We start from the raw sequence: 27186 nt of genomic DNA on the forward strand, positions 1-27186 counted from the left end.
CCTGTCTTCCCAGTTGGTTTGTCAACTAAAAGAGGGCAGTGGTACATCTTCGTCTTGTGCATCATTGTTTCCCTAGACTTAACACAGTGCCTGACACAGAGTGGGTGCTTAGCACATATTTGTAGAGTGAATGCATGGGTTTACCTGTATACTGAAGAAGTATGCAGTTGAGGTCTGGTTGTTGTAAGGCTTAAGAGAAGGCGGGGGAGACCCTTTAGGATGAACACGGGTTGCGTGTAGCTTCATCAAGATTCTCTGAAGATCATAGAACCTTTTACAGACCAGTGGGAGGACTGTTTTCCTGAATATTTAAATGCTTGTTTTTCCTTGCTGCCTTTTCAAATCCTAGTTTCTTTTTTCCTTCAAATGCTACCCTTTTTGTGACGCCTTCCTTGATTCCTCTGTTGGACTCTGTTCACAGTGCCTGATTTTTTATTTTTAACGTCTTTTAGTGCATTTAGTACTCTCTACCATTTATTGTTTTTATTGTTTTTGGTATGTGTTGTTTGTTCTACTAGACTGTAAACTCTTTGCATTCAGAAACCAGGTCTGTCCAAACAAGCATGCTTTGGAGAGTGAAAAGAGGCACTAGTCAGATGGGTGCTGAGGTAATAGGTGTGTCCTGGGACTGTGTCAGGCAGACTTATGTATGACACTTCCCAGTGGTCAGCACATGCCACCTGAACCTGGGACATGAGAAGGCAGCAGAGCTGCAGGTAAAACCACTGGTTTGGGTCTTATCTTATTTCTATCACTTTACCTGTTTAGGTGTGGTGGGCATTTGATTTCATCTCTCAGATCCTAATTTTACTGACATGTTAAGTAGAAATGACTATTTATGTCCTGCTGGTTTCGTAGCCCCATTTTTTTTTTTGAGGAAAAATGATTAAAAAACACTAATTGGAAAAGATAATACACCCCAGTGTTCATAGCAGCATTATTTACGGTAGCCAAGAAATGGAAGCAACCTAAGTGTCCATCAACAGATGAATGGATATGGAAGATGCGGTGTAGATACTCAATAGAATACCACTCAGCCATTTAAAAAAAAGAATGCAGTTTTGTCATTTGCAGCAACATGGATGGACCTGGAGGATATGATGCTTAGTGAAGTAAGTCAGAGAAAGACAAATACTGTATATTATCCCTTCTATGTGGAATCTAAAAAACTAGTGAATATAACAAAAAAGAAAGAGACTCACAGATATAGAGAACAAACTAGTGATTACCAGTGGGGAGAGGAAACGGGAGAGGGGCAAAATAGGGGTACAGACTACTATGTATAAAATAAGTAAGCTAGCTAAAAGGATATATTTTACAGCATAGGAAATATAGCCAATATTTTATAATAACTATAAATGGAGTATAATCTGTAAAAATTTTGAATCACTGTGTTGTACACCTGAAAGTAATACAATGTAAATCAACTGTACCTCAATTAAAAAAATTAAAAAAAACTTTAAACTGTGGAATGTTAGTTAAGATATTTTACTGTGTAATTCTAGAATAAATTGAAGACTTTCTAACTTTGTAAACCAACTAGAACCCAATGACTGAAATGTTTATCTATGTATAAAATGGTTTTTAGGGTAAAGTGAGCCTTACTACAGTGCCTTTTAGATGGTGCTAAATAAGTAAGTAAAGTACATATTGTTGTTCTTGTTAATATTAATGCATTCCTTGTTCTTTTATTCCCTTCAAACTTTAAAAAAAATGTTTCCTACCTAGAGATAAATTAATCTCTACTTGGGTCATTCCACTACATCTTATTGTCACTTTCATTTCATTGCATCCTTGTTAATAACCAAAATAAAGGGTGAAAGTAGCAGGTTGGCCTGTTGGACTGAGTAGTGTGAGGAATTAGCTGCTCGAGGCAATTAACTGGAAATCATGATCTCTGCTTTTTTAGCATTCCATTCGTTATTTGAAATAAGCTTTATAACGTAGGCTGTACTAGAGCACAGCAATTAAATGTGCTAACAAAAAAGAATATCCCAACTGTAGGTAGAGCATGCTTTATTCAAACCACATGACTCTGATTTCCATCCAGCAGTGGTATCGAGAACTTGATGTGTTCCAGAAAGCAGTAAATTAAGCACAGAGTGTGGAAGGACTTCTACTTGTAGCAAGTTTTAAAAAAATTCATATTATCAAAGGAAATAGAACGAGTACATAATTCAGATAATATCCTAGACCAATTTTAAACATTTAAAAATTAAAGTTAGTATCCAGTGTTTGGACTAAACACAAGATCTCTAGCCTTTCACCAGTTTACCAGCTTACTACTAGCAGTAAATATTAATGGACTCTGAGGAATGAACAGGAAGGTGAGTCAGGAGGCATCTACATTAACATTCCCTCATGCTAATTGAAACATTATTAAATCGTTTTTAAGACTTAAACTGTAAAATTGCTCATCTAATTCCATAGTTGTTATAAGGTATATTCCAAAATTGAACTGGAAAAATTAGTTTTCAATCCGAAAGTACCAATTAATTTTAGTATTCATGAAACAATAAAAATAATTGGATCAGGGAGAAATGGAAACAACTCATTTTTAATATCCAAATTGTTGAGATATAAAATTAAAAGTATTTTATGGGAAGTACAAAAGAAGGAAATTACAACTTCATAACTAAATAATTCCTATGACCAGTTTATGTAAGGAGAAGCTTAGCAATACACAACCATATTTAAATATGAAGTTTCTTACCTTACCCTCTTAAAAAATACATCTAGAAGAAATACTTTAACATTTGTGCCTACATCTTTTAAAAAAAATTTTGTTTTACAGTAACATTTATTAGAATTACTGGAACACAAACTCATTCCCACAGGTAGCCCCGTTCAATATGCATTAAACCTTATATAATTATTGTATTTGAAATAAAAATTCCTTGTGGGTTTTAGATAATTGGGACCTCGAATCATGAATGTCATACTTTGTTCAATCCAATTGAAATTATTAAAAGAGTTCAAGGTTTTACATAAATAATTTTATATAAACAAATTTAAAATTTTATATATTCAAGTTTTATTTATTTTTTAAAAAACATTTCAAGATAAAATCCTATTTCAAACATCAAGAAGATCAATCTATATGAAAATGCAACAAGAAGTTCACAGCTGTACTTGCATCTTTAATTAAAGCGTTATTACTATTGTATTACAAAGCAAAAATAAGCTTAACTTCCTGAAAATGCCAGGTAGCTGAGTGATAAACTTAACAGTTTCATCCAAGAAAATTTAGTGTCGTTGACCTGATCATCAGTATTTTGCTAATATATTTTTAAAAAATGTTCTAATATTAAAACTAGAATTTCTTTAAAGGAGGAAGGCTAAAATTTATCCAAAAGGCTGACTTTTTAGTTAACTCTAATTTTCTCAGTGTTATTGCTAAAGAAGTTATTGAATTCATTTTCTCTGGGTATCTTCTGTATTGCTTTTCTTTGATTCTTGCCAGTGCAACCAGTCTAAGATTTTACATGATAAAGGAAATCTGTGGAACTAATCCTAGAAACCTCTTTCTGTTTTCTCACAGAACACCTCCAGGCACAGAAAAGACAGAATACTTCATTTGCATTCTTAAACATTAGGAACTTAGAATCTGAGTCTTTCAGCTGGAAATGTTATTGCATCTACATTTCCCGAAGAAAAAAAAAGGTTAACAGCCCACTCAGGTTTCTGTTAACTCGTGTCTTTTTAGTGTCCTGATCTGCGCAAAGAGTGTAGAATGTGGAAGCTGAACGCCCAGCCTCTTACTTCTTAGTAGTCAAGGAGACGCGGGAAATAGGTATCAGTGCTGATTACAGGGAAATAAAAAGAAATCAGATATGCACACAAAAATGGCAAACACTAACAAACTTCAATCTTAGTCTTTTAAAAGGGAAAGAACATTTACAAAATTAACATAGACTACAGTAACTAGAAGTTTGTTTTTTTTTTTTTTTTCTTTTTTTTTTTTTTTGCGGTATGCGGGCCTCTCACTGTTGTGGCCTCTCCCGTTGCGGAGCACAGGCTCCGGACGCGCAGGCTCAGTGGCCATGGCTTACGGGCCCAGCCGCTCCGCGGCATGTGGGATCTTCCCAGACCGGGGCACGAACCTGTGTCCCCTGCATCGGCAGGCGGACTCTCAACCACTGCGCCACCAGGGAAGCCCCAGTAACTAGAAGTTTTAAAAGTAAACTATTTTCCACATGAGCTGGAAAAGCTTACCCCAAAAGTACAAAGATATTTAGAGATTTATAGTTTGTTTATTTAAATGGTTTCTGTGAAATTAATAAGTACCAAAAACCTCTTCTTTACCCTAAGTACCTTTGTTAGAAACCCAGAACATTTAATAAAAAAAATTTAACAACTTTTTGGACTTAATAATAGCTGAAAAATAGAAATGAAAATCATTCTGCTGTCAAATATTAGAAATGAAAGGTGTCCTATTGCTGTATTGTTCACTTCCTATGCATGAAAAACAAGGTTTTATATTTAATGATATTCCTTAACTAGAAAACCTGACTTCTGCCAATTGTTAGAGTGTGGAAACTGTTTCTCTAACTAAATATTGTGCGTGGCTATCATCTGGAAGTAATAATATTACTTGAGTGCATTGTGCCAAGTGGACACTTAATACAGAATATACATTAGACTGAATGAAATCCAGATACTAGTAATACTGACAGAGAAAGACACAGATTCCTTTGGTTAAACTAACTCACAACATGTACAGTGTACCATAAGTTAAATGCAGTTTGTAAGTATGTCATTAGATTTCAATCGATCTTGCAATTAGCATCCCAAACAAATTGAAAAGCTGTGCTGGTTTATAAATTTATGTTTAGAATTTTAAAGAGTCTTTGTCTCCCTTCCACTGCCCTTCCTCCACAACAGTCAAGTTCCTTAAGGTTCTGTTCCCAGTGAGTCGCATAAATTGGGTTCTTAATTTGCAAGGAGCAGACTAGCACTTAAAGAAAATGACGCCTATATATGTAGGGGGTTGGAGGCTGGTGGCACCTTCTGCTAGGGTTGTTCTATACCTCCCTTTATGGATGCCCCACAGTCAGTGTTGAGGAAAATGAATTAGGATTCATATTCTGGTCTTCTCTAATCATTCCCACTGCACAGCCTGGGGCTTCCAGTAAGTGCTCATCCGTACCTTGTACCCAGTCTTGGGGTAAAGACCCAGCCGACTGGTATTTACTGATGACCATGGAAACTACACTAGGAATGTTTCTCCCATCTGTGTGTTCAAATGTTGTCCTTATCTTTTATTTCTAATCATTATTTTGAAAAGTACACTGAGTTCAGGTTAAAAGCTAACAACCAAAATAGTTCAACCCCGATGAAGCCAAGAGGAGGAGCCTTCCCTCTTTTACACAGTAACTTGTTAGAGCCCAAGTGCCAACTTGGCTGAAATTCCTTCTTGGGACTGAACTGAGGTTTTTGTTTTTAAGTTAAAAAAAAAAAAAGAAAAGAAAGAAAAAAGGGCTGAGTAATATTGTATCAGATAGCAGAAGTGGTCTCATTGGAAGCAAAAACTATTTACATTAAATAAGAAATCAGTTTGCAGGTTGCACCTGTCACATTTACAGTATAGTGTAATATACTGTGACCAAAAGCGTAATGAAATACAGCTTCAGGCACTCAGTCCACAGTGAGTGCAGTGTGCCACAGGTGAGTTAAGGGGAGGTAGTGAAAGGGAGAGGAGGAAAGCAGGAGGAAGATGAGTTCTCCCTGAGGGGATCTGGTTGCATCACGGATTGGACAGCAATCCAGTCCTCCTCCACTGCCACAGGTGGCCTGATGGACCAGCTTCTGTTGCTCAGAGAATTCAGTCCAAGCTCATCTGTGATTTCAGCAGTGCTCATGGCAACAGGAAGATCTTTTTTCTTTGCAAACAGACACTAGTCAGACGGAATCCCAGATCAACCCTTCTGCCACCATCCTCATGAGCTCTTCTTGGAGCTCATACAAAGAGCAAAATCTGAGTGTTTTGGAAGTACTGATGCTGCAGAGGTTGGATGCTGTCCGGTTAAGCCAGCAAAGGTGATGTTTTGTACTTCATAGTTTTCACATTTAACCTATAGTGGCAGTGGTTGTTACCACTTCATCACGCTTCACTTTGTGCAAAGTAACCATCTACTGAAGCATCCCAGCCAAACATGAGAATGCACTTTCTTTTTTTTTCTCGCTCTCTTTTTTTTTTTTTTTAAAGAAAGCCAAAAAGGTCCCCTGAAGAGGTTAGCAAACCGGCCTGAGAAACGCCTCGCTGGCTGTGGCTGCTGCTGCTGTGGCTGCTCCTGGTCTAGGTGTTGGGTTTACTCCTATAAGCTGGCGGCTACTCTGAGAATGTTTTCAGAGTTTTTATTGTAGAATAAAAGACAGATACAGAAAAAACTATGCAGAACCAGTGTGGGCTTGCGTAAGGAGAGGAATCTTGTAGCCATTACGTAGGTTCAGTCATGAGACATTTGCCCTGAATCCCAGAAGGCCTGTCCATGTGACCCATTTGAGTCCTAACCTCTGGTCTCTCCCCAGATGTATCCACTACTTTGACTTATATAGTAATCATTTTCATGAATTTTAAAATAATTTTATGGTCCAAACTTGCATCCCTAGACACTGTGATTTGTCTTGCCCATTTATTTTCACCTCTGATAGGTCTTCTAAATATCTCTCAATCCATAGGTTTTCCTCACATACATTTCTCTTCCCTGCAGTTTATCTGTTGACGAACCTTGGGCTGTTTGACCTGTAGAGTGTCTCTCAGTCTTGACTTAGCTGATTGCATAATCATGGTGCAGTTCTGCATTTCCCTCCATTCTTGGCATTTCCTACAGATTGGCAAACTGGCTTCAGAGATGGGGATCAGACTTAGGTTTCAATTCCTTTGACCAAGACTGTAGGAGGCACATGTCTTATTACTGCTTTTTAAGATCTAAGCAGCCTTTGAAGCTTACTGTCTATAGCTATTGCTTCATTAGATTGCAAAATGGTGATATTTTAATTCTAACATCTTTTTCATTAATTAATTGGAATATATTTATAAAGAGACTCTTCCTCTCATTTGTTGTTTGGTTTCCTAAGGGTGTAATTCATATAGAAAGAGCAAGATGAGTGTATAATTCTTTACCTTTATTTACTAGTTTTTGAGGTAATAAATTGGTTAACCAGTTCTTTTTTTTTTTTTTTTTTTTTTTTGCGGTACGCGGGCCTCTCACTGTTGTGGCCTTTCCTGTTGCGGAGCAACAGGCTCCAGACGCGCAGGCTCAGCAGCCATGGCTCATGGGCGCAGCCGCTCCGCAGCATGTGGGATCCTCCCGGACCGGGGCACGAACTCGTGTCCCCTGCATCGGCAGGCGGACTCTCAACCACTGCGCCACCAGGGAAGCCCCCAGTTCTTTTTAAAAGTATCATTATGAAGTCATAGATTTAAACGTATTTTGTAGGTTTAAATCTGTTGGAGTTACTAGTGAATCTCAAGTTGTCCCTCTTTGGCCAGGGGGACCTAAGTTGGCTCATGGTCGTTTGGACTTGACCCTCATAATCTTTTATAGCTTCCTTGTTCTCTGATCTGACAAGATATTCTAGGCTCATGTTTTACATTTCTTGCTTCAGGCCTTTAATCAGCCACCTTTCTAAGATGCATTGGTTTCTTTGTTTGTTTGTTTTATTTATTTCATTTATTTATTTCTGGCTGCGTTGGATCTTTGTTCCTGCACGTGGGCTTTCTCTAGTTGTGGTGAGCGGGGGCTACTCTTCGTTGCGGTGCGCAGGCTTCTCATTGCAGTGGCTTCTCTTGTTGCCGAGCACGGGCTCTAGGCACGCGGGCTTCAGTAGTTGTGGCACGCAGGCTCAGTAGTTGTGGCTCATGGGCTCTAGAGCTCAGGCTCAGTAGTTGTGGCGCACGGGCTTAGTTGCTCCGCAGCATGTGGGATCTTCCCGGACCAGGGCTCGAACCCATGTCCCTTGCATTGGCAGGCGGATTCTTAACCACTGCGCCACCAGGGAAGCCCCAGTCTGGTGAGAATTTAAACTTTTCTTTTGTACAAGTCACATATTCTTGTTTTTTTCCTTTAGTAGTATTGCTGGAATGTATCATGGTACTGTTCATTCTGGGTTGAATTTTTCAGGTATGCTGTAGTATGTTTAATATGTATTTTCAGTTTTAAGAAAGTTTTCTTGAGTTACGGTTTTTAGTATTTTTTCGTTGTTTTAGTCTCCGTGCCCCCCCTGCCCCCCCGCCAGCCCCGGGCCAAAGACTACTCTTATCCATATGTTGGACGTTCTTTATCTTTAGTATTTGCTATTTTCTCTTGCATTTTAGAAAAAATTTCTTTTTTTTACATTTAAATTTTTAAAAAGTTTCTTCCTTTGACTTTCTGTCTCTTGTAAGTCATTATTTTTCTTTATTCACTCTTATTTTCCCTCTAGTTTAGTCTTCACTTCCAAAATTATTTTCTTTTGCATTTCTAATTCTATCCTTAGGTCTATCACCTCATTTCAGAGCATTTCTAATTCTGATACCTTATTTCATGTTTTCTTATTTTAAAATGTCTTTCAGCTTGTTTTGAAATAATAGGTGACAGTTTGATCTGCTGTGTTAGCATGTCTTTCTCGTGCTTTTTTCCCTCCATGGATGTTTTTCTAGTTCTTATTTTTTTCTTATAAAAACAGTGTATAGGATTTTACCTTGACACTTTTATTTTGCTTAGTTTTATGTGTGAAATTAGTTTTCCTCTATGTTGCTTTTTAAAGAGCTATATATTTTTTAAAATCAGTGATACATGTCTGAGAAGTTCAAATACTTGAACAGAGGTAGCAGGAAAAGGTTTATTCGTGGTCTTGAAAAGATGAATTAACCTTGTAATTTCTTTTATTCTTTTTGATACTCATATTGTTATCAACACATTCAGTGGGTAGCACTAATATGTGCTTTTGAGATAACTATATTAATTTTTGAAAGCTTTCTCAGTTTTTTATCTCATGTGCTAACTTCTCTGCACCAGTCCTGAAACTGGCCTTTTCTACTAGAAATTCTTTTTTCTTTTATCATGGAAAAAAATTAAAGTCCAGAGTCTAGGTCCTTCAGGCAGTTCAGCAGTTTTTCCATGGCTGTGGCTCATGTCTGTCTGACCTTAATTTTACAGTTATCCAAGTAGTAATTCCTTATGAACCTAAAATATATACGTTAAAAAAAAAAAACTGGATTCATAGCTTAGCAGTTTACTAACTGTCATGGTATTTCTAAGAATGAATTATGTATCATACATTTTAATTTTTACAGATGATTATTTCTGCATTTGCAACATAAAGCCTGTTGTAAATTAAATCTCTGTTTCTCTAGCACATTGCTCAAACCCAACTCTTTTCCCCATTCTTTTATCAAAATATGACCAGAACCATAAAATCACAGAATTTAGAAAATGAAAACAGTATTTTTTTTTCCTTCAGTCTTAGAGCAGTGATTTCAGCTTTTTGTAATTTCTCTCTTAGGTATCACTACAAAAGTGTTCCCAGTGATGATGAAAAAATTCCCACTTTTTTCATGACCATTATACATTTACCTGTATTTAGGTATTATATTTATCATTCATGGTAAATTTACAAGTTCCTTGAAAAGCATAGTTTGAGAAGTAAATTTTTTTGCTATGGCATGCCGAAGAGACTTACTGGTGATTAGGGAAAATGGGTAGCAAAAGATACAGGGTTAATAATAGTAGAGTATTGAAAGGTTATTAGTGCATAAATTTTGGCCTTAAGTTCTAAGTCACACAAATCACTCTGGACAAAAACTCAGGACTTTTGAAACATGCTTCATCACTTTGCAATTACCATACTGTCTTATCCTTGCTTTTTTGGTCAAAGAATTACGGGAGTCAGAGCTATGATACTGCTTCCTTAATTTGCCTTAATTACATTTAAAGGCTAACCCAGGGAGTACTACCAAAACATAAAAAGATAAAGATAGAAAGGAAGTTAGTTTATTGAAACATCTGTTTGAGTAGTTACTCAGTGTACTACTGGCTATTTTTCTTTGTGTTGGATGGGAGAAAGAATAGTCACTAAATACTTGATGTGAGCTTTCTTTCTTGGTAATTTCACATTTTGGGGTGAGTAATTTTCCTCAAATTAGAATGCATGAAAAAAGTCTGGTTAATCATTGGTTCCTGGTCGTTGGGCTCTTGTTAATCAGAAGTTTTACTGTGTAATCATAATGTATTTTGGATGTTCTCATTTATGTATTTCTTCAACTCTTTGTATAGGTATTCTGATTCCTTGATTACATCTGCCTGGCATAGTGGTATTTAAAACAGCATTTATGATAAAAACTCCTCCATCTTAGCAAGTAAAATGAGAATATGGAAAGACAATTGGTAGTTGAAACATGATTGTTTCCTCTTAGTGTTTATTGGGTTGTAGGTTTGGGATAAAGAGAAGTGGGTATGATTATTGCTCTGGTCCAAAATGACTAGTTTATCCAGCTAGAGACACAGAGTATGTGGAGGTGTAGTCTTACTACCACTTTCCCCTCTTACAGAGCAGTTCCATTTTTTTATGTGCTTTACATTTTGGGGGTTTCACATAAATTTTTTTTGGGGGGGGCTTCCCTGGTGGCGCGGTGGTTGGGGGTCTGCCTGCCGGTGCAGGGGACACGGGTTCATGCCCCGGTCCGGGAGGATCCCACATGCAGCGGAGTGGCTGGGCCCGTGAGCCATGGCCGCTGAGCCTGTGCGTCTGGAGCCTGTGCTCCGCAATGGGAGAGGCCACAACAGTGAGAGGCCCGCGTATGGCCAAAAAAAAAATTTTTTTTTTTTTTTTTTAAAGAAAATGAGGTTCTGTTAAAACTACATACAAACATTTGATGGAGAGGTACTTAATGAGCATCTGTTATGGCTGAAGAGGTTTCTTATCTAGCATTCTGTTATTGTAACGCTGGTAAGTGTTGTTATTTTGGCTCCTGTAACGTATTTTGGGGTCCTATGGACCCAGCTGTCTTATTATTCTAGTGTTCTCTTTTTATCAGGACTTCTGGGTAGGGGACAAGAACTAACAGTTGTGGTACTCAGCTTGGTGTTTTATATTATTATTTATTCAGTCCTTCAGTCAAACTTGCATGGTGCTTATTACCCCCTTGTCACACAAAGAAAAGAGGCTTTAAACTCAAAATCTAAAAATTCCCCTTCTGTCCTGCTTTTGGGTAGGAGGGAAAGTATACATCCTGAGTTTAAAGGCATTGGCTTTTCTGTACATTTTATCTGAATGATTTCATCTACAATTTCTAATTCCATCCTTTATTTGATGCCTTTAAAAATCCGTATCTCAGCCTGGACCTATCTTCTAACCTCTGGACCTCTCTGTCTCCTGAACATGGGCACTTGACTATCCCACAGGCATCTCACCTCAGCACGTGTAAAGTTGAAACTGTCATATCATCTCCCAAATATTTATCTCTTCATATATTCCTTTTGTTGTGTCCCTGCTCTACTTCCTCCTCCTGCTCTGGGTGGGTTTCATCCTCTTTGCTCACAATGGCTGAGAGCAGTCCAAACACCACACTGCAGTAGGTACTCTGGATGATATTCTCATAAGGAGAATGAAGCTCCTTTCTAAAGCCGAGAGTCTTTTCAGGCAGCAGTGCCAGTAGATAGAATATGAGATGTAAATTATATGATTTATTCATTATACTGACCCTGACCAAAGGTCATGGGAGAATCAGCAGTTAGGTAACTTACTATGATGATGCCCTGCATACAATCTGATTTTTCCTTTTTCATAGTTAACTTCCGTTCTTTGCCTAATGACTTCATTCTTTACCTCAGCAAACCCCCTTTTCACTTCTCTGGACCATGCCCTACATTGGCACTAACTCCATCGGTATTTTTTTCTGTCCCTAATTAGTATTCATTAGCATTTTGTTTACTTTAATATCATATACACAGAGAGGTGGACCCATTGCTGGGGAACTAATCGTGATTTATATAGAGTAGTTTTGATTGAAATCATAACTCTGCCTGGTAAATTCCTACTGTATTCTTTACTCATTTCTTATAGTCACAAGGATGTAAACATTGCATACTTTATTTTGTCTATTTCTCTGAGGTACTGGTGATCTGTTTCATGTTCCCTTGAATTAGTTGATATTCTGTGTTTTCATCCATGTTATCCCCTACACTTAGCTCAAAGCCTGGCACAAAGTTGGCCTGTTAAACTAGGCACTGTGCTGCAGGGTATTGAGAATACAAAGATTTATAAGGCATTTTAAAGGTGAACTTACTGTTTAGTTTGGGTGGCAGAATACTAGATATAACTACAACACCATTCAAGTTGCTTTTCCAAAGAATATTGTTGATATCAAGTAGGAGTTCTTCATTACTTTTAGTTATTTTTCTTTGACCTGACTTTCATATACCTTTGTGCACATATACTATATGCAACACAGTATTATATATTGTAATATATTGGCTCAAATGCTTGCTTTTAAGTTGTTCTTGGTCTGTGAGTAACTAGTAAATATACATACGGGTTTTTCTTTTTATAAAATTGTGACTCCATATCAAGCACTGAAATGTTTTTGTTATAAATTTATACTGGCATTTCTTCACAGGCAGCAGAAGATGTCATTTTCATTGGACCTGATACACATGCTATTCAAGCCATGGGTGACAAGATTGAAAGCAAATTATTAGCTAAGAACGCAAAGGTTAACACAATCCCTGGCTTTGATGGAGTGGTCAAGGTGAGAAACTGTTTTACTCTAATCTTTATAGTACATGTCCTGAAGTCAAACATTTTGTCAAAAGTGTAAGATAAAATGCAAGTTTTGCTTTTTAAAGTATTCATGTATAGATTAAACAAATCAATGTGGTTTACACTTGGATTATTTTGAATAGCGTAAATTAAAAAGAGCAAGAAGCCCCTGAAGCATTGTATTTAATGATCAGTGTTGACTTTTACTTTCATAGGAGAAAACTTGGTGATATAAAAATGTGCTGTTAGATGTGTGGATTTCATTTGTTGGTGGTATATATTTAATGTTTGAAACATTATGATGTTCTCTGTATCTTTACGGTGAGCTTCTGTCCATATGCATAAAATGTGAATTGTAAACTTGTTTGGTATAGCTGTGTGTCACCGTAGATCCCAAGCACAACTCCTCAACCAGCAAGCCGCTTTTGCAGCTGAAGTCTTCTAAGGAAGACATGCAGACGTTGGAGTATGTGTCTCCCCTTCCTCTCTGTGCTCCTCCCCACTGCCGAGGAAAAATGATTCATTTTTTTTCTCATGAGAAAAGAGTCCCTTTGTAGACTTGAATTAGCCTGCAGGAACTCTTCATCTCGGTGTTTCTTATTGTACCTTCTGGGCTGGGCAGTTCTTCATTGTGCTGGATTATTTCATGAATTACAGGACAGTTAGCAAGCATGGCCCCTGGTTAGTAAATATCCTCAGCTTCTTGCCCATATTTACCTATATTTACTCAATATGTATTCATCCATTTTTTCCCCTTCTCTCATCTTACAAAGAATAGATGTTCCCTATCCTCTGTAAAGCCAATTCTTCCTCTTATGCTCCAGATGTACCCTTTATAGACTTCATGGGCTACAGTCTTCAGTCATTGTCTTTCCTCTCTTCTGTGTCTTAAAATTCTTCTTGTCTTTTAACACCTTTCCATTATTATTGCTATTAAAAATGCTCAGTCAAAAATGTACTCATCCCTTAGCTAAGTGGGAAGCACCTGATGATGAAAGAAACCTGTGGTCCCTCACACCATGGTGCTCCCAGTTTAGTGGAAAGAAATATGTGTTCCTCCTCTTCAGAGAGCACAGTAGCCTCTTGTCACTCCACAGCTGGAAGAATTGTCCTCACTTGCTTTCATTTCCACACTTTCCCCCTCATCTTTAGTCTACATCTGGCTTCTTTCCTCATTCCCACCGAAATTTCTCTTGAAAAGGCTACCAGCAACCTCTCCCTCTCATGAAATCCAGTGTGTAATTTTTTTTTAACATCTTTATTGGAATATAATTGCTTTACATTGGTGTGTTAGTTTCTGCTTTATAACAAAGTGAATCAGTTATACATATACATATGTTCCCATATCTCTTCCCTCTCAGTGTGTAATTTTTAATCCTGGTCTTCTCAGTCTCTTCAAAGCATTTCAGTCTCTTGGTTACTCTTTCCTTCTCGAAATACTCACTTCTGGCACATTACTCCATTCCAGTTTTGTTTTTGTATTTTTGGCTTGTTTAAATGCTTCTTCTTAGTTTTCATGCTGATTATTCTTCCTACCTTTGTCCCTTAAATGTTGGTTTTATTATGGGTTTTCTCTTATTGGACAAACTCATTCTAAGCAATATAACTTATTTTTATGGCTTCACATCCCACACCTGTATATCTATCTGTTCTAGATATTGCCTTAGAACTGCATATCCAGTTGCTTCTTAAACAGGTCTGCCTGATGCCTTTGAGGCACCATAAAAGTAACAAGTTGAAGCTGAACTCATCGTTTTCTCTCTAGCCAGGGATTGGCATTCTGTGTGGCTCCAGGCACTCCTGTTTTTGTAAATAAAATTTTATTGGAACACAGCCATGCTCTTTCCTTTATATGTTGTCCATGGCTGCTTTTCCATGATAATGGCTGAGTTGAGTAATTGTGTCAGAGACCCACAAAGTCTGGAATATTTACTACCTGGCCTATTCAGAAAAAGTTTGCTGACTCCTGCTGTAAACTTCTCATTTTTTCCTTTCCTGCCTGAGAAGATGCTGGCATTTTCCACACCATTTCACAAGCTAGAAACTTGGAGTTCCTAATAAATACCGCTACAGAGAATTCACTTAAATATCTTTCTGATCTATTACTTTTATTTTTTTCCTCACACTAATTCCAAGTTCCAACTAACATCATATAGTCTGGATTACTTCATCAGCCTTCTAATTGCTCTCCCTGTAGCCAGTCTTTTTTATTTTTATTTTTTAAATATTTATTTATTTGGCTGCGCCGAGTCCTAGTCAGGGCATGGGGGATCTTTAGTGCGACATGCGAACTCTTAGTTGCGGCATGTGGGATCTAGTTCCCTGACCAGGGATCGAACCTGGGCCCCTTGCACTGGGAGCGCAGAGTCCTAGCCTCTGGACCACCAGGGAAGTCCCCTTGTAGCCAGTCTTGGTCTTGGTCCCGTCCAGTTAAATTTCGACACTAAAGCTTGAGTGATGTTTCAGAAATCCAGATTTGATCACATGCCTGTGTTTAAAAACTCTTGAATGACTACTCATTTAAATCCTTTGAATAGCTGGCCTTTGTTTCTCTCTTCAAACTGATACTGTGCCAGCTTACCCTTGGCACTGGATGTACCAACCATGTATGACATCTTTTAGATTTTTGAAACTTCTGTTCATAATTCTGACACATATGTGTTGATTCTACTTCGGTCTTCACTCCTGTCTTCTACACATAGTTTAGGTCTTGGCTTAAACATACATTTCTCACAGAGGCATTCCTTGACTGTATGTATTAGATTAGGCCCTCTACTGAATTTTCCCTTAATACCCTGTACTTCATTTACCACATTTAAAATTATTTGTTTACTCATCTATTCAGTAAATATTTAACAAGTGCACACTGTTTGTCTAACATCGTTTGAAGTGCTATGAATATAGTAGGGATCAAAGCAGACCAAAACAAAAAAAATATTCCTGCCCTCATTGAGCTTTTGCTATAGAAAAAGGAGACAAAAAATAAATAATAAAATAAGAAACATAAGACAGGGAACGGAGAGAGGGAATGTTGGAGGGTAGGATACCTGTTGTTTGAATACCTCTTTTAAGTTCTTTTGGGTATATACTCAGGAGTAGAATTGCTGGGTCATATGATAAGTCTATGCTTAACTTTTTGAGGAACTTCCAGGCATCCAAGCCTTTGTGTAATCCACTCCTCTTCAGTTTGGGTACACCCTGTGATTCGCTTCTCTAACTAAGAGACTATGGCAAAGGGTGATGGCACGTCACTCCCTTAATTAAGTTACATTATATGGCAAAGGTGATGGAATATCACTGCGTTCACTTACGTTAATAGGGCAGAGTAATTGAGTGTCACTCCTGTGATTATGTTTTATTATAAAAGACTCCATTTTAGGAGACTAGAGAACAGATTCTAGGTGCTGGCTTGATGAAGGGAACAGCCATATTGAGGAAACCCACATGGCAGTGAACTGCAGACAGCTTCTGAGGATCTAAGTAAAGATGATCTCTATTCAAGAGCCAGCAAAACGGTGGGGCCCTCAGTCATACAGCCTCAAGGAAATAAATTCTGCCAGTCACCTGAATGAACTTGGATTTGTCCCCAGTTGAGCCTCCAAATGCAAATGCAGTCTGGCCCATACCTTGATTGCAGCCTTGAGAGGCCCTGAGCAGAGTATGGCAAGTTTTTTCTTTATTAGGCTGTCAACTATTGGGTTTTAGTCCTTCTTTACATTCTCGTTTTAGAGAGTTTGGGTAGTGGTTTTATGAACCTTGGTCTATTCAGCCCTAATACTTCTGCCGGTATAATTGTATTTTTTTTTTTTTTTTCCTGAGCAAGAAATCTGGCCTTCTTGAGATCGTTGGTTTGGGCTTGATTTAGTCACAAGGGTAGTGATGAGTCAGAGTCCAGATTAATTCTGTCTTGATGATTAGTAGCAGAGTCCTCAGGAGTTCAAGGACAAGGTCATTAGGAGAGCATTTGATCTGGAAATTCTATTTGCGTTGTAGATTCTTTCTTATGAAGTCAGTGTGTATAGTGTCTCATAGGAGGAAGGAATGTTCCTTGAATAAAGGTTCAAAGGTGACAGTTGGGGGCTGGGACATGGGAAATGTGAGGAATATTAGAGATAACCATTATCTGAGTAATTTGTTGACGCTAAGAGAGAGCTTCTGTAATGATGGAGGGATTTAAGTTTGATAGTGTACCGCCAGTATCAATAAGTAATAATTAGTGAAATTTCTCCTTTTGAGTTGATGACTGAAATGGGTACTTGATTCGCTTTTGGAACATAGCCTGTTATATTTTTTTCCCTCATTTTCTTGGCTAATACAGAACAACTGTTTACTCATTGTTACTTCTGGTTGTAAAATCTGCAGGTGTCTTTATCAAAAGACTGATATTAATTTCTGGAGCGGGAGCATCTAATTTTATCTGTAAGGCCATTAGTTTATTCTGCACCTAGTAATGCAGAACACTAGGTGTTTGAGAGTTTGCTTCCCTGTTTTTCCCTAAGGTGCGCCTCTCAGATGAATCATTCATACCAAAAGCTTATGAAAGAGTCTGTTATAATTCTAAACTATCCGTGGTGAAATTATGCCATCTAGAAAGATAAGAACATGAATTTGAGTTACAGATTTAATACATTTGAGGAGTAGTCTGACTTACAGCACAGGCAGCCTGAGACAAACCTGTTTACGAAAGTCTTGCAGTGGCTTACCAAATAATGGTTGGCCATCTCTAACTGCAGACCTGACAGTGTGCAGTGCCTTGGTGGTTTAGGATTTGGAGGGGAGATCTCTTCCAGGCCCAGACTCCCATGGACAAAAAAAATGAGTCAAGACAGGGGAAAGTTTTCAAGGTTTTGATATGGGTTTCAAGGCAAATTTTGTCCTATTTGGATACCCTTGAAACCTTCTGAAGTACTGGCTCCTGGACACATGAACATGAACTTATAGGTCCTATGCTTGTCTTCTTCCATATGAACTTTGTCTTATGGACTCAGAACAAAAAATGTTGAGGGGGCTTCCCTGGTGGCGCAGTGGTTGAGAGTCCATCTGCCGATGCAGGGGACGTGGGTTCATGCCCCGGTCCGAGAAGATCCCACATACCGCGGAGCGGCTAGGCCCATGAGCCATAGCCGCTGAGCCTGCGCATCCGGAGCCTGTGCTCTGCAACGGGAGAGGCCACAGCAGTGAGAGGCCCGCGTACTGCCAAAAAAAAAAACAAAAACAAAAAAACAAAAAACAAAAAAAAATGTTGAGGATTTTTTGAAGCGCTCCCCAATGTGAGATTTTTCTCACCATTGTGGTTGGGGAGACCCCTGAGCGCGGGGGGCTCAGTGGGCATCAGAGGAGCACTGCAGTTTTTGAAGCTAGGATCTTGAACTGTGGCTTTTAGTAGGTCTTGAACTGATTCCAGTGGAACCTCCAAGATTGCTTCAAGGTGATGGTATCCTTTACTGTAGTAGGTAGTAAACTTGGTTTTGCTTGATCAACAGGTTTTTTTGGTTGTCTTTTCAGGGAGGCTGCATTTGACAATCTGCATTTGAATTTCCAACCTCGGTTAATTTGGAAAATAGGGAAAAGTAGAAAGTTGAAGAAAATAAATCCACTCTCTTGTTAGTGTTGTCTCCTTGTATGCCTTAGGTGATTTTTTAAGATCCTGTTACACTCTCAAATGATGATAGACTCTCATTACCGTGTTAACTTAAGTATGGTATACAGTTCCTAACACCTCTTGTCTGAATTAATTTGTTAAACCACAACTGAACCTGCAGGATATAGTTTTCAGATAAGCATTTAAAAATGATTGTAAGGAATGCCCCTTTGTTTTTCAGGCAAATGTTAATACTAGTTTTATTTCTAGTTTGCTTTTAATTATTTCTGATATAAGAGGCCGTACATTTTTTTTTCTGTTAAATTTGGTTACTTTAGAATCCTTGTGTAGTAATTCCACATTCATTTGGAACTTCACTACTTTTCACATTTTGTAGTTTAGATTTGTTAGGTAAAAGATTGCTTTTGGTGGTATCTATGCAGACAGAGGTTTGCTGTTGCAGATAAAAGTGTAAATTTTTGGAATACCTTGTCGTTTTAGCAACTGCATTAAGCAATACTTTTGCATTGGAAGACTATATGTGCTAATTATAGATAATTCCATCTTTTAAAAATCCATACGTTTTTTTTTTCTCCCATTGATCTGTGGTATTTTTCAAGCAATTCTTTTTCTTGGCAACTATAGTCTACTTTTTTTCCTCCAAGTACTTGAGTAAATTAATGTGGTTTCAGTTGTATTTCTCCTTAAAACATTTGTTCCTTTTCCATTTGATTATTTTGAATGTTATTTGGACGTTATATGGAGATGGTTTCCCACATTCTTTTAAAACATTGTGTGTAGTACTTAAGGAGTCTTCTGGAACGGTTTCCTTTTGTCTTGTTCTTGAGTCACCCTTTTCATTAGAGAGAAACTAATGTTGTTTTAAAGTGTCATTTAAAGTAGTCAAGTATTCAAGTAGTCATCTGGTATGAGTATTTGCCTTTCATTTTCTTCAGTATCTTATTAACTTGATCTCAGGAACTTGAGAGCAGAATGAATGAAGAGTGTTCATCTGAAGCTGTTGGAAGACAGGGTTGGAATCCCAGCCCACTTGTTTAGCGAAAAATAACAAGCCGCAGACGCTGATTTCAAAGAGCTTCAAGTCCCCTTAGGGAGACCTACAGATAGACAGGCAATTTAATACATTTTAATAATGTGAAGCTCAGAGTATGTTGGGCCCATGTAGGAGGGGCACCTAACCTAGTTTAAGGGCGTCGTGGCAGAACTTCCAATGGAAGGATATTTAAGTGATAACCTGAAGTCTGAGTAGTAGTGAGTTAGCTAAAAAGTGAGGGGAATTGATGGAGATGCAGCATTATGGTCAGTGAAAATATCTTGTGAAAGCTTGGAGCTGGGAGACCATGAGAACTTTAGCAAACTGCAGGTATGCAAGTGTGAGGGGTTGTAGTTAGACAGGGCTGGAGAGAGAATTAGGATCCAGATATGTATGACTTTGAATGCTATGCACCTGGACATGGAGGTTATTTTTGTGCCTTTGGGAGCTTCTGAATGGTTTCATGCAGAAGAGTTATTTAACATGATAAAAATTGTGGAATTAGAAAACTTACTTTGATTGTGATGTGGAAAATGGATTGGAGCAGTGCAAAACTTGAGGTTGGTAGACAAATTAGAATGCTCTTCCTTTAACCCAGACAAGAAATGTTAGGGGGCCTAAAATAAGGTATTAGGATGGAGCAAAGTAGATGGTATAGGGAGACACTGGAAGTTGAATCTGTAAGATTTTGTGATGTTAGGTGTCAGGTGTGAAGCAGAGGGAGGAATCAACAAAGATTAAATTGCTGCATTTGGTTCTAATACCTACCAGTTTACCAGGAAATTTATTAGACTTCTCTGAGTTTCTCGTGTTCTGTTTATAAACTATAAATTACGCAGTGTAGGTTTATAAATTATGTTTATAAATTTTATAAATTGTACAGTGTAGGTTTAAAGTAGTAATTGTTTTTATCACCTAATTAGCCAGATTTTAAACACTGCACTTTTGCTTTAGCAGAAAGAGCCAAATAATAACAACAAAAAACTAGTGTGAAGGGAATCATTTAAAAAACCAAAAAATCGGAAAGCTGTGTCCTAGTAATTAAAAAGTACAATATTAGACATCAGTATCCTTTTCCCCTGCTAAGCTGAGAATAACTTTCCTGATGATGCTTCAAAGGCTTTATATTTTTGAAAAAGGGTTCAGTTATGTTTATTACGCTGTTTTACAATAAGAGAAACGTGTACTAAATTTTAGATTTGAAAATATCAATAAATTAAAAGAGTCTTCTGTTTGACCTGGAATTATCTGGAAAACAGAATCAGCTGGAACCTATCTCCTGAACCCAGGATTGTTGAAAGTTTTGCTTTACTTTGTATATGAATGCAGAATAGTTTGAGGATGCTTTTTGTGTACAGATAGAGCTTTTACCCATAGTGTCTTTTTTTTTGTTTTGATGTGGGCCATTTTTAAAGCCTTTATTGAATTTGTTACAGTATTGCTTCTGTTTTATGTTTTGGTTTTTTGGCCACTGAGGCATGCATGTGGGATCTTAGCTTCCAACCAGGGATTGAGCCTGCACCCCCTGCACTGGAAGGCAAAGTCTTAGCCACTGGACCGCCAGGGAAGCCCCATGCCCATTGTGTCTTGAAGCAATGATTTTTTTGTTTTCTTCAGAAACAGTCACTGATTTGTTCAGAACCAGCTGAGGAAAGTAAACTAAGTAGCTTCCCATACTGATGAGTAGCAGGACTCTCATCCAGTGAGTACAGAATTCAGGGTTGGTAAGTAGGCTGTATGTAGCAAGTGAGAAGGGAGAGGTGTGGCCTGAATTGTGGGTGGTGGAGCCAGTATTGGACACTACTGTCACTGTAGAAATAAATTGGGTGTTTAACATCAGGGAGGACTACTTGAATTTGCCCGTCTTTGTTATAGATTTTACTTCCCTTCCCTGCTCAAGAAGAACCCTGCTTACCAGCTGTAAAGAGTACTCGGATCATCTGATCCAGTGAAGGGCACTGGAGGTACAGGTGCACATTTTTGCAGTATTGCAGTGCCAGTATTAGTTCTGTATCATACAGGTTCAGAGAATGAGTGATGACCACAGGATAGGACAACCAAGGGCAGGCAGGAAAGGAACAAACTTGATAGTTGGGGGTGCGGGCTGCCCATTTTATCACATATTGCCAACCTTAACTGAGTGCTTACTATTTGCCAGACTCTGTTTTTTTTTTTTTTTTAATTTATTTGTTTGTTTGTTTATTTATGGCTGCGTTGGGTCTGCTTTGCTGCGTGCGGGCTTTCTCTAGTTGCGGCGAGCAGGGGCCACTCTTCATCGCGGTGCACAGTCCTCTCATTGCAGTGGCCTCTCCCATTGCGGAGCACGGGCTCTAGGCACACGGGCCCCAGCAGTTGCGGCACGTGGGCTCAGCAGCTGTGGCACATGGGCCCAGTTGCTCCGCGGCATGTGGGATCCTCCCGGACGAGGGCTCGAACCCGTGTCCCCTGCACTGGCAGGAGGACTCCCAACCACTGCGCCACCGGAGAAGTCCCCAGACTCTGTTTTAGTGTGTTTCAGCTGTTACTAATTTCATCTTCTTAATAACCCTATGAGATATTATGTCCATCTTACAGATGAGGTAACCTAATTCCATAGAGGCATACTGGTAGGTAATGCGTTCACTGTCACTGAGCCAGCATTGGAGCCCATGCCTTTGGGCTCCAGTATCTATGCTCTTAGCTGCTGGACTTTGCTGTCTCACAGGTGGGTGCTACAGACCATTAACAGATAAATTGGGCCTGCAGAAAAAGCATCCAAGTTTTTTAGCTCCTTTTTACATTGTTGTGATCTACTTATTTGGTTATAGCAGCATCACCTACCTCTCCCATCATACTCTCTATAAAACAGAATTTTTTACTGTTTTATTCTTCAGTTGGATGATAGAGCTCACTTAATGTAAGCTGTGCTGAAATAGAGGAGTAGAAGAAATGGCTACTGGTTCTGTTGGCTTCTTTCCTCTTTCTCCATTTCTTGAACTGCTGCTGTTTTAGAATTATATAGCTTAATATTGTCCCGCAACCCTTTCCTCGTCAGATGATTGTTGGTCTTTTTCTTGTTGGTTCAATTTTTTTTTTTTTACTACAAAAATTTTTTCTACCTATAGCCCTACAGGGAAGTTACACTGTGGGATGTGTCAGTGCCGTTGAATTTGAAGCTATTGGGCTGGCCAAAAAGTTCGTTTGGGTTTTTCTGTAACATCGCGCGGCAAAACCCGAACGAACTTTTTGGCCAACCCCAACACATAGGACCTTTTTATCTCTTTAAAAGTAGTTTTGTATATGTGCTGAAAGAACATATTGGAGATAGGTGTACTTAATAGTTTATTGTTGAAACTGGTAATAGAGATTTTTAATGTCTAGTACATAATATATGCTCAATTAAATATTTTGGGATGAATGAATGATAAGTGAAAAATTAATTTTAAAGACAGTTTGATTTTACTTGGAAGGTCATTTAGTAGAATTTGCTTTTCATAGTAAGAAAACTTAAGCATACTGATTAGTTAAAACACAAGATTGTTTTGTGGCAGTTTATCGAAGTGTTGGATTTGTAGCAGCTAAAGAATTTTTAGAAGTTTTGCTTTGTGTAAACATGTATCTCTCTGTACACAGTCCATCCATAATATGTATATATAAATACGTATTACAATATTACTAATGAACTAACATTGCCTGTTAGTTTTTTCAAGGTAATGAACCTTTTAGATAGCAGTGTTTTTTCTCTCTGAATATCTTTTGCAAATATACTATTACACGTTTGAAAGAAAAGACATGTTAAAAGTTTCCTTCTAGTCTTCTTATAATCCAGTCTCCATGAGCCAGCACTCTTCCTGTATTTTGTTCGCGAGGCACTAATTGTCCGCATTTGGCAGGTTTAACACTTCCTGACAGAGAGGCTATTAAGGGGAAGTATTCTCCAATAACTGTCACTGGCTTGAACAAAGAACCTTCAAACTCAATGTGTGGAAACCACTAACATTATTAAATGACCCTTTTCATGGATTTTTATCCCTTTAAGCTAAAATTTGGAGAATGTAAGGTCAGTGAAAACAGCAAGGTGTAATAAAGCAGTAAACCTTGATTTTTTGTGGGGGTAGAATGGAAAGTATAGATTTATCTCTGACTTGAAAACAATTGTTATTTGGAAAATCTCATTAGCAGATGTGACTGCTTGGAGTTAAAAACAAAAAAGACTTAAAACTGATGTTGCTTTCAGGACTGCTTTGAACTTAACAAGCACCTATTTGTGGAGCAGACTGGCTAATGAAAGGAAATTAAATTTTTCTGACAACTTCCCCTGCCAACCTCCTTATTCAGGGGATGTTATTAGGTACTGAAGACTTTTAAGGAAGATTTTTTTTTTTTATTAGACATGAATGAAGCAGTTATAAACATCCCCCGCCCTCCCATTTTGGGGGAGGATGCTGACATGGTTACTCTACATTTTTGAAGTATTAGCTTAAAAGCTTAAAAAATACCAACCTTTACTTTGATATTTTAAAGTTATTTTCTAAAAATTCAGGCATTCTTACCAGCTGATGGTTTCAAAACATTACTGTCATTCCCTGTAATAGTTTAGTGTATGTCACTGAATTATTTAAAAAGTTAAATTTACTAGGATTTACTTGGACTTAAAATCTTTTCAGCTTTCTCTTTACTGTTATCTGGGGGAAATGTCCTGTGTTGGACGTGTTAGGTGAGAATTAATGATCAATGAAATGGTTTAGATTCAAGGGAAGTTTTGGTCCATTCAGTAGCATTGGTTGATATTTAGCAGTAAGTAATCCTTACATTCATAAACTTTTACCTTGTGCTGTTTTATTTATTTTTATTTTTAAAATTTTTATTGAAGTAGAGTTGATTTACAGTGTTACCTTGTACTGTTTTAGAATGCCTTTTCTTTCCTTGGCTTTTTGGAAGTTTTCCCCCCACTAGATGGTTCATTGAATTTCAGGTTTTAATTTACGTTAACAAGATGTAACTGGTAAAGATAAAATATGTACCCCCCAAAAAAATGAAATAAAAAAGAAAAAGTAATGGAGATCACTAAAGGAATTTTTTGAGGGGAACAATTGGCAATTCCTATAGATACTAGAAATTTACTTTTTTGTTTCTGGAAAATCTGTTGATCTCCTCCCAAACAATAGAGAATCAACTCCCCCTGCTGACAGAATCAAGGAAAACATGACATATAAATATCAGAGACAGAAACAAGCTGGCTGTGGACAAGCTTTAATGATCTGATTTATGGTTCAGTATTGATTGTAAACATCTAAATTCTGCCGTTAAATTCCAGCAACTGCACCAAATCACTTGGCAATTCTGGTAGTGCTTCCTGCCAGCTCATTTCAAACTGCTTTGAGTTTCTTAATATAATAAGGATGAGGTAGAATTTACATTCCACTTATGGTATTAATTTTACATTTCTCTGAATAAAAAGAGTTAGAAGGTTGTAAAATTGAACATTAAATGAATCGGAGGAGGCAGTAGTGCAATATATGACTGCCCTAAAGACATTGTGCAATGGTTGATGGGATTAATGTTGGGTCTCATTTCCTGCTTTTACAGGATGCAGATGAAGCTGTCAGAATTGCAAGGGAAATTGGTAAGTTCTTAAATTAACTTTGGTAGGATTTCTATGTCTTTTAGCAGATATGGTTGAGTAAACATGTAATACGTAATTCCCAAAGAGCAAATAATAGTTTAATAGTTTCAGGTTTCTGATTACTTGTTCCTCTGGAAGAATTTATCAGCGGAATTACCATATTCTATTATTAAAAGGAACTTTAAAGAGTAATTTGACCTTAATTATAGTTCCTTTGTAAGAGAAAATCACTGGCTAATTAAGGAATTGTCTTAATAGTTCTTGAGATTGGATGTAATGTAAATTTATATATATGTAGTTGAATACAACTTACTAAAGGACATACGTGATTAACATGAAGATTTAGTATTTGACAAGGCTCTTCAAGTTTTTACCTTTTCCTAAGAATTTAAATATCAACTTAAAAATCTTGTTAGGAAAGAGAAAATAGGATGTGAGAACAGAATATTCTAAATTGGAGTAAAAGGTAAACTGAAGGACGTTTTAATGACTGTTTTACTTGCCTGTTGTATGTATAATTATACTGGGGCAGTGCTCCCTGACTTTTTATTTTCAAAAATATTCCTGGCACTCTTGACATTGTATTTTCAATACCTGTTAATTAAGAAAATGCATGGGCATACTGTTATCATAGATTAGTAATGCTATTAAGTAATTTTACAGTTTTATTAATCAGCTCATATTTGTTTACATTTGACAAAAATTTGTGGGTAGATGAGAGAAATTAGACAATGCTTGGTAGTTAGGAAATCACAGCATCTTAGCATTCCTGCACTGATGGGGCCAAGCTTTTCAGCATCCCACATTAACATTTCTTTAGTCCTGTTTTCTCTGATTATTTAGAATTATTTTATTCATTTGGAGAGCATTTACTTTGGCTGATTTGACTGATATAGGTCCTGGACTTAAGACCAAGCCCTAGAAAATCTTATTTTATCTGACTATAACATCTCTTCATTAATCATTTCTTCAGGCTTCAAAAAGCATCAAAAAGCATCTCAGTACTTCTCAGGAAGATTTGCTAGATTCTGAATATAGGTTGGACTACATGGAACTGATTTGTGGTTTATGTCTTTAAGAAAATCAAAAGCTTCTCTCTCTGGTTTGAAATCACTGCATTCCTCATAGCCTAAGAGGCTATAACATGTCTGCTGGCTTTTGAGGAGACTTTCCTAAAATAATTTTATTCTGTTGTGTACTTGTAAATGTCAAAAGTCATCTTTCTAGTTCTAGTTTAGATATTACTATCATCTGTATAACAGGACATAATAATGCTGTTATCACAATAGTATCTACATAAAAAGAACAGAATATTTGGAGGAATTTAGAGAAATAAAAAGGGGTTAGGAGAAAATCTTGAATTCTATTGGTTTGTCACAATTTTAATTATGAATCTTCAGCTCTTCAGAATTCCCTTTGTATAAGTGGCAGGTTGCTTTGCTTGCTCTTTTTTTGTTTTCCACTTTAAGGAAAAAAAAAATTGTGACCTTTAAAATAACCAGTGAATCATGGTGGGACTCTGACCAGTTCTCATCACCTGGCTTTTTCCTCCCTTACTATTTTAGTGCTGTACTTAACCACCCTCAACCCCCTTCAGTTTTTTACTTACTGAGTTTATCTAATTCAATTGAAGGCTCTTTTCTTTATATTTGGGCACATCCGTTATGGTCCTTCTTCTTTCCTGTCTTTCCTCTAGTTCTTCCCCAGTTGCTCCTTCTCATTCGTGAAATGAATGATCGCAATCATGGCTATTAAGTATAAGAGTGCTAGTGTTTTGCTTATGCTGAAAGAAAGGGAAGCCATAAAATTTGAGGCGAAGTAAAACATAATAAAGAACCAAAAGGCTTTCAAAAGCCTTATAAAGCTTTTGAAATTTCCCTGAAACCCCCTCTGAATCACTACCGAAACCTCCCATAAAACCTTTTCCCTCAAGTGCCAGCTTCTAAAATAAGTTAAATTACATATTATTAAAGTTTCTTGGTTTTCTGTATTGTTTGGTTGATTCATCAGTTTTCTACTAATTTTATTGAGATATATCACATTTTAACTACATTATGATTTTGATGACTTCTTGTGAGTTTGTCTGAGAGTTGAATTGAACATTGATTCCCTGGGAAAATATGTTCCCAGTTCTAAACAACTGAATTATAATCAACCTTTGAACCTATCCATTTGTAGGTTGCGGATGGTCCATTTGTCATG

At 37.5% G+C, this 27186-nt stretch overlaps 1 protein-coding gene across 9 annotated transcripts in view; it reads left to right on the plus strand.

The window, feature by feature from the left end:
- The window catches only part of PCCA (propionyl-CoA carboxylase subunit alpha), a 389313-nt gene that overhangs the window by 123112 nt on the left and 239015 nt on the right, over positions 1-27186 (plus strand). For 8 of the 9 annotated variants that reach the window (XR_013824953.1, XM_079903492.1, XM_079903491.1 and 5 more), the window contains 2 exons: positions 12602-12733; positions 24948-24984. Coding sequence is in view for 8 of the 9 variants with exons in the window: in XM_079903492.1 (XP_079759618.1) it covers positions 12602-12733; positions 24948-24984 (169 nt within the window). In the remaining variant the exon portion in view is untranslated. Of the gene's footprint in view, positions 1-5912; positions 6040-12601; positions 12734-24947; positions 24985-27186 lie in introns of those variants that run through there. The other variant, XM_079903496.1, reaches the window with a different exon arrangement.

This window comes from Stenella coeruleoalba (genome assembly GCF_951394435.1).
Source record: "Stenella coeruleoalba genome assembly, chromosome: 18".
Classification (NCBI taxonomy): domain Eukaryota; kingdom Metazoa; phylum Chordata; class Mammalia; order Artiodactyla; family Delphinidae; genus Stenella; species Stenella coeruleoalba.